The sequence below is a fragment of the Nilaparvata lugens genome, chromosome 10 (assembly GCF_014356525.2).
Source record: "Nilaparvata lugens isolate BPH chromosome 10, ASM1435652v1, whole genome shotgun sequence".
Classification (NCBI taxonomy): domain Eukaryota; kingdom Metazoa; phylum Arthropoda; class Insecta; order Hemiptera; family Delphacidae; genus Nilaparvata; species Nilaparvata lugens.
The window spans coordinates 24,495,628-24,504,460 of record NC_052513.1 but is presented as its reverse complement, the minus strand read 5'-3'; the positions used below and the strand labels follow the sequence as shown (position 1 = coordinate 24,504,460).

The window sequence follows — 8,833 nt, the reverse complement described above, 5'->3', positions numbered from 1 at the left end:
GTTGATTCGGAATTCTATGACTCTGCTGGTATCCATGGATCACTTGCTCATTCTGAATTTTTTGGCATAGCATGACGCTTAATATTTTCGTTTTACTTATTCAAAAGTGTGAAAGCAGCCAATCCACTGATTCTTTCTTCCATATGGAAGTCCATTCATACAAAAGAGTCTATTCATAATTGATAAATATGCTCCTGATATCTATCAAAATAACTTTTCTGGTAGCAAAATTAATAGAGGACCAGGTAGGCTGAGTCCTGAATACAACTCGTCCTACCAAAACAATAGGTAATGCGAATAATTGCAAAATCAAATAGTGAATAATTGTTATTTTTATTGTTGAATTGATTGTGATGTAAGTTTCAAAATACATAAGTTGAATGTGATGTCAATTGTAAAGACTTTTAAATTGTGAAAAAACAAATTCAAAAAATAAAATGATTTTGTATTCAAAATTTTGAATATTATTCAATGTCCTGAAATGACAAACTCTTTGATTGCCTATGTAGGCACAGCTCATAAGTAAGATAAATCTATATAAGTAAATGAACAATAGCAGTATGAATGATAATTAATGAATGAAAATAGACAGATGAATGAATGAGAATGGATGATATTACAAATTTATGATGAATATACAATTACTCAACCTGAATATCTTGAGGATGTCGAAAGCTGTCGAAGATTGTAGGCATTTGTAAGAAATGCTCAGGCAATGGAAATCATCATCACCATACCGGCCAGAGAGTGGGAGGGTATATGTAACCCCAAAGTGGAATGCTAAATTGTACAGTCGACCAAATGAGTGGGAGGGTATATGGAACCCCAAAGTGGATGCAATTTCGACTGTCAATAGAGACTGCAGACCTTTATCGGTAGATTCGATCATAGGTAGAATTGTAGAACAGATTCGGTAGCAGATTGATTCGAGAGATGTAGAGAGAGATTGATTGAGTTTCCCAAAATCCAAACTGTGGACAGAGGAAAAGAAAATACCCTACGGTAAGAAAATATGTTGACTGTAGCAACAGCACTCTGAACTACACAGAGTTCAGAGTACAAAGAGTTTGAAAACAAGAATATAAAATGAAGATTTGTAGAAACATCAAGCAATCTTGATGATCTTGGAATTTTGCAGAAATGCAATGGAATCAAAATTCTAAATTGACATCTTTTAAAAAAGATTGAAATAGATGAACAATGTAAAATTGGGAAGAGCCTTTAACTAAATTCTAAAAATTGAGTTCAGAAAAGCGTGTTCAAATTGAAAGTGAGGTTACACCTACCTGAAGTTTGAGATTCAAACACAATCCGTGAAGACATACAAGTTGTTTGATTGAATTAGGCCAATATTTATCACAAATATGCCAATGAAACATGAAAGTACTGAATATTCAGCTGGAATAAATACAAATTCGAAAATTGAAACAAGAGCTGGCCAATTCCCACATTCTGGAATCGAGTTGAAAACAAAGAAGCAGCACACCAGCGCCACACAAACCGAGTGGAGCAAAACCTACCTACAACGGTTTCTGCAAGTGAGAAATGCAAGAATAAAGATACAAAACACAAATATTATTCAAAAGCAAGTGAAAAAGGACAAATTTGAAATTAATCAAATAATACTAGACAACAAATTGAAATTATTACAAAGATACAAATATTGAAAACAATGCAGACTAAATCTGCCAAACGTTGGCTATACTGGCAACGCGCTAAGTTCAAAGATCAAGGATGATGCAAATTGAGTTTTAACATAGACTGGGCCCCATTTTGCAATTATAAGAATTGTAAAACAAAGAAGAAAGAAAAAATATGTTAAAGAGATTTGCATCATTCGCTATCATCTAATGGCAGAGGTGCAACACTAGCAATAGAACGTTTGAAAACACCAGAGTCAGTTAGAACCTGGATGACTCTAACCTTGTCATAGGAGCCAGGGAAAACCTCTGTAATACGTCCAAGCTTCCAGAGTGTTGGTGGTGTCCCAGGATCCTTCAATAGCACAAGAGTGCCAACTTGAAGATTGGGTGATGAAGAAGACCATTTATGTCTTTTCTGAAGAGTAACTAAATATTCTTCAGACCATTGTTGCCAAAATTCCTTTGTGACTTCAGCAAGTCTATTCCAACGTGCAAGAAAATTCACATGTTTGAATTTCTGCTTATGAGAAGGCAAAGCATTGAGTGGGCGCACAATGAGAAAATGCCCAGGTGACATAAATTGAAGATCAAGAGGGTCCTCAGACAATGGAACAATAGGTGAAGAATTCAAAATAGCTTCAACTTGTGCAGAAAGAGTACACATTTCTTCAAAATTCCAAATATGTTTGAAAGCAATAATTTTATATATACTCTTGAAATTTCTTATTCCTCTCTCCCACAGACCACCATGATGAGGAGCTCTTGGGGGAATGAAATTCCATTGAATGTGCAAAGATGCAGCTGAATTTTGAAGTATTTGTTGATTGCTAGGCAAGTTGAGGAAGTCACCTAACTCTTTGAGATCATTATTTGCACCCACAAAAGTGGTAGCATTGTCTGAATATATATTCCTTGGAATACCTCGTCTTGAGATGAAACGGGTGAGAGCAGCCAGAAAGACTGAAGTGGACAGCTCTGATACTACTTCTATATGTACAGCACGAGTTATCATGCAAATGAAAAATGCAAAATAGGCTTTACCAAATGTCCATGACTTTGGACCACCAATACGGAGACTAATTGGTCCAGCATAGTCTAAACCAACATTCATGAATGGAAAATCAATATTTACACACACAGAGGGCAATTGACCCATCAATTGTGCAGCTTGAGTATGAGTGAAACGAAAACACTTGATACACTTTCGCAGAACATTCTTAACAGTACACCTTGTTGATGGTATCCAGAACCGTTGTCTGATTGCAGCCATGGTTGCTTGCACACCAGCATGACACAATTTGTTATGATGATAAAGAATCAGTGCCTTGGTGAATTTGTGATTGGCAGGAAGCAATATCTGATGCTTGAAATCAAAATCAATATTAGCATTAGCTAAACGTCCTCCTACTCTTATGAGGCCATCAGAGTGAATGAACAAAGACAAAGAATGAAACTTACTGGAGGCATTCAACTCATCATTTGCACGTAAAATTTCCAACTCCTTGTGGAATGCTTCAGCTTGAATGGCTTTCAATAGATGAATTTCAGCATCTTCAATTTCATCAACTGAAAGGGCGTCAGTACGGCGATCAGCAACTTTCTGACGAACGTTATGTAAAAAATGCAGAACATAAGCAGTGACACGAATAATTTTAAAACTATTGGAAACACGTTCAGAAATAATGGATAAAGGTGAAACAACTGCAGTATTTACAAGAACTGTATTGGGAGCTAGAATAGCTACATGAGAAGAGAATGACCTCCAACTATCAGTTGGATCAGCCAACCATGGGGGACCATGCCACCAGAGTTTGTTGTTTGCTAATTCACTAGGAATCATGCCACGAGAAATTAAATCAGCTGGATTGTGAGATGATTTCACATAGTTCCAGACATACTTTGAGGTAGATTCTTGGATTTCACCTACTCTCAATGAAACAAAAATTGACTTTCTGTCAGGAGGAGACTGCAACCACTTGCAGACAATTTGAGAATCTGACCAGAGAAAAACACCTGAAATAGTCAAATCAAGAGAATTCAAAGCACTTACAACTTTGTTAATGAGTCGTGATAATACTAAGGCACCACAAAGTTCCAAATTTGGAATGGAGACAGGCTTGAGAGGTGCAACACGTGATTTTCCACAAAGAAGATGAGTTTGAACAACATTATTTTGGATGGTGCGTACATACACACAAGCTCCATAAGCAGTAGCGCTAGAATCAGAAAAACCATGAAGTTCAACTATGGAACATTGATCCTTTGATACTACACAACGTGGTATTGAAATGCTTGAAATTTTGGATAGTTCTTGTATGATCTGCAACCACTTCAGTAGCATGTCATTGGGCAGACTATCATCCCAATCAATTTTTGCAAGCCATAAATTTTGAAATAAGATTTTTGGAAGGATTATGATGGGACTAATGATTCCAAGTGGATCAAAAGTTGAAGCAATAACTGACAGAAACTCACGCTTTGTGAATGAAGTCTTTTCAGAAATTTTATCAATGTTAGAACAGATGGATAGACTATCAGAATTGGAATTCCACAGTAAACCTAGAGCTTTGGTTATTCCATTATCAGGATCTGAAATTGGTTTAACAATGGAAGTTTCTAGCAAATTGGATGGTAGTGAATTCAGTAACTCAGGGGAATTGGACATCCACTTCCTTAATTCAAAACATCCTTTATTCAAAGTGGTGAGCAATTGATGTGACAATTCCATGGCTTGTTCCAATGTAGATGCACCAGAGATTAGGTCATCAACATAAAATTCTTGATGAATTGAATGATACAATGGAGAATCAGGTGTTGATTCAAGTTCAGCAAGTAAATTCAAGGTTCTAGTGCTGAGATAAGATGCACAAGCTGTCCCATAAGTAACTGTGGCCAATTGGTATTCTTGAAGAGGTTTTGAAGTATCATCTCTCCAAAAAATACGATGCAAATTACGATCAGAAGGATCTAAAAGAATTTGGCGGTACATTTTAGTTATGTCCGCGATGAAAGCAAATGGTCGCATACGAAATCGTAGGACAATGTCAAAAAGGTCTGACTGAACAACAGGACCCTTGAAGATAACATCATTGAGAGAAATTCCGGTTGATGTTTTGGCGCTAGCATCAAACACAACTCTTGTTTTGGTTGTAGTGGAGTCGGGCTTGAAGACAGCGTGATGTGGAATATAATAGACTTGTTCCTCAGGGGCTGGTGGCGGTACAGGGTGCATGTGACCTAAATCTTCATATTCCTGCATAAATTCAACATATTGAGGTTTGAGCTCAGGTTCTTTAAGAAATCTTTTTTCCAATGAATGGAAACGTTTCATAGCTTGAGTCCTTGAATGACCAAGGGTGGCAAATGAATCCTTGCGAGGTAAGGACACTTGGAAACGACCATCTTCATGCCTGATGGTATTTTCTTTGTAGTGTGCTTCAACCCTAGCACACTCAGGAGAGACAGGAATAACTGAAGAGACTTCTTCCAGCTTCCAGAAGGTTTCCAACTGATTGGAGACTTCAGCTGTGGAGACAAAATTGGTAACAAATTGATTAGATGATTTTTTGAGTGACACTGATTTAGGTAATTGACAAGAGCCAAAAACAATCCAGCCAAGTTTTGTATTTTGTAGGATTGGAACATCAGGTGACACAATAATTTGATTGCCAGTCATGATTGCGGCATAAACGTCAATACCCAATAGGATATCAATTTTCTTAGATTTATGAAAATTTGGATCTGCAAGTCGAATATTGCTTGGAATCTTGTAATAGTTAAGATCAATTGTGACACGAGGAATACATGAGGCAAATTTCTCAACAACAATACATTCTTGTTGCGTTGACCAAGTATGATCAGATGATTTTATTAATACTGAGTGAACAACTGTAGATTTGGCTTGCATACTGGACACTCCATTAATCAGATTAGTTACATGACGAGAAGGAAGAGCTAATCTATCAGCCAACTCTTGAGTGATGAGTGAACAATCACTTCCTGTGTCCATTAAAGCATTACATGCAATTAATTCACCATTTGAACTAACAACCAGAACCTCTGCGGTAGGTAATACTTGAACTGATGACTTATTATTAGAAATGATGGATGAAGCAGCATGTGAAACAACTGTTGTTTCTGAATTATCAGATTGTGAACTAACTGAATTTGATGCTGAAGATGAATGGGCACTAGAAACGGTGCACTCATTCTGAGACTGAATCACATTAGAAACAACATTCTTACCTCCTGAATTGCTAGTAAAGGAATCATGTAGAACAGTGTGATGTCGCTTATCACATTTTTGGCATCTCTTTGAAGAGCAGTTGTGATTGTCAGTGTAAGGATTAAGGCAATTGAAACACAACCCTTTCCTTTTGATTGCATCATAACGTTGATTGATGGGAATCTTTGAAAAATTGACACATTTGAAAATCCCATGAGATCGATCATTGCAAAATTGACAGGATACTGATGGCTGAAAATTATTCAGAGTATTATTTTGAGCAAAAGGACGAGTATTTTGCCTAACATTGGGTGCATTTGAAGTAGCTTGAGTAAAAACCTTTTGATTAGTTGGTGGATTTGAGGGGCTATGAGATGAAATAGCATCCATTACCTTACATTGATTTTCAAGAAATTCCCACAGTTTATCCATAGTAGGGATTTCATTTATTTCAATGCGTTTTTCCCATTCGCGCAAGATATTAGAGTCAAGTTGAGAAGTGATTTTTTGCATGTAAAGTAAATCTTTAATTTGAACATCCAATTTGAGCGCTTCTAAAGCATTAATGTGACATTTACAGTGATCAATGAAAGCTCTAAGAGATTTGGAACAATTTTTCTTGAGTGCTGGGGGTGATTCAATACCTTGAATGTGGGTACTTGCAATTAATCTGGGGTTATTGTACCTCTGTGTAAGCAGATTCCATGCAAGCTCAAAGTTTCCATTCCCTGGAGGAATATTCTGAATGCGTGCAAGGGCTTCACCACTGAGAGCTTTGCGCAAATAATACAGCTTTGTAGCTGGAGCCAAAGTTTGGTTTTCAATAACCATATTGGAAAAGGTATCACGGAATTCAAGCCATGAATCAAAGGAACCTGAAAATTCTGGTAACGGTACCATTGGTAATTGTAGACCTTGATAAATAGGCATAGTGGGTTGCAAAGGCAGAGAATTGACATTATTAGCAGTCACTGAAGCAGATGGCGATTGATTTGTGTTGATTACACTATTATGATCTACAGACCCCGGTGATTTGGGAACTGGAGAGGAGTTTGGTGACTGATGTTCCATTGCCGGTGCTTGAAATGTAGCAACTTGCTGCTGTGAATCATAATTTTTCAAAATTGTATTTACATTAGCAATTAACATTAAAAATTTTTCTGTGACAATTTGATGTTCATTGTCATCAATGTCATCTGAATCAAATTCCAGGCTTATCTCTTCATAACGCTGCTCAAAGTTGAGCAATTTAGTTTTGACTGCTAGTAGTTTTTGAAAATCATTTTCATCATTGATTTTAAAATTGAAATATTCAGTATAAAGCCAAGATAGATTTTTAATGATGCCACTTCTCACAGTGAGAAGGCTGTTTCGTTTGCCTTTAGGAGGCATATTGAAAATTGGAACGATACCTCAATTGAAAATGTTCGACCTCCTCTTACACTGGATGGCTACTGGTGTTGTATCCAATTGTTGGGAACAATGACATAAGTGCTTGGTTGAATGTATCAGTATGAGCAACTCCATACAAATATTACCCTTGAACATACAGAAATAAACACTATGAATAAAAGTATAAGACAATAATCATTACACAATTGATGTAAAATAATGAATAAGAATAAATGTATTTTCTAAGCATATGTCAATATGAAGTATCCGGACCGGAGACGGCCAAACTTATAATGATAAATATGCTCCTGATATCTATCAAAATAACTTTTCTGGTAGCAAAATTAATAGAGGACCAGGTAGGCTGAGTCCTGAATACAACTCGTCCTACCAAAACAATAGGTAATGCGAATAATTGCAAAATCAAATAGTGAATAATTGTTATTTTTATTGTTGAATTAATTGTGATGTAAGTTTCAAAATACATAAGTTGAATGTGATGCCAATTGTAAAGACTTTTAAATTGTGAAAAAACAAATTCAAAAAATAAAATGATTTTGTATTCAAAATTTTGAATATTATTCAATGTCCTGAAATGACAAACTCTTTGATTGCCTTTGTAGGCACAGCTCATAAGTAAGATAAATCTATATAAGTAAATGAACAATAGCAGTATGAATGATAATGAATGAATGAAAATAGACAGATGAATGAATGAGAATGGATGATATTACAAATTTATGATGAATATACAATTACTCAACCTGAATATCTTGAGGATGTCGAAAGCTGTCGAAGATTGTAGGCATTTGTAAGAAATGCTCAGGCAATGGAAATCATCATCACCATACCGGCCAGAGAGTGGGAGGGTATATGTAACCCCAAAGTGGAATGCTAAATTGCACAGTCGACCAAATGAGTGGGAGGGTATATGGAACCCCAAAGTGGATGCAATTTCGACTGTCAATAGAGACTGCAGACCTTTATCGGTAGATTCGATCATAGGTAGAATTGTAGAACAGATTCGGTAGCAGATTGATTCGAGAGATGTAGAGAGAGATTGATTGAGTTTCCCAAATTCTAAACTGTGGACAGAGGAAAAGAAAATACCCTACGGTAAGAGAATATGTTGACTGTAGCAACAGCGCTCTGAACTACACAGAGTTCAGAGTACAAAGAGTTTGAAAACAAGAATATAAAATGAAGATTTGTAGAAACATCAAGCAATCTTGATGATCTTGGAATTTTGCAGAAATGCAATGGAATCAAAATTCTAAATTGACATCTTTTAAAAAAGATTGAAATAGATGAACAATGTAAAATTGGAAAGAGCTTTTAACTAAATTCTAAAAATTGAGTTCAGAAAAGCGTGTTCAAATTGAAAGTGAGGTTACACCTACCAGAAGTTTGAGATTCAAACACAATCCGTGAAGACATAAGTTACAAGTTGTTTGATTGAATTAGGCCAATATTTATCGCAAATATGCCAATGAAACATGAAAGTACTGAATATTCAGCTGGAATAAATTCAAATTCGAAAATTGAAACAAGAGCTGGCCAATTCCCACATTCT

The 8,833-nt window shown here is 36.1% G+C and overlaps 1 protein-coding gene across 1 annotated transcript; it reads right to left on the bottom strand.

The window, feature by feature from the left end:
- Window positions 1-3,554: 3,554 nt before the first annotated feature.
- LOC120353414 lies at window positions 3,555-7,565 on the bottom strand. Its single transcript, XM_039437025.1, has 2 exons — window positions 5,889-7,565; window positions 3,555-5,168 (listed from the first exon to the last, which is right to left on the bottom strand). Exons 1-2 carry the CDS (start codon window positions 6,093-6,095, stop codon window positions 4,971-4,973), a joined length of 405 nt encoding a protein of 134 aa, XP_039292959.1. The 5' UTR covers window positions 6,096-7,565; the 3' UTR covers window positions 3,555-4,970.
- Between the last annotated feature and the right edge of the window lie 1,268 nt (window positions 7,566-8,833).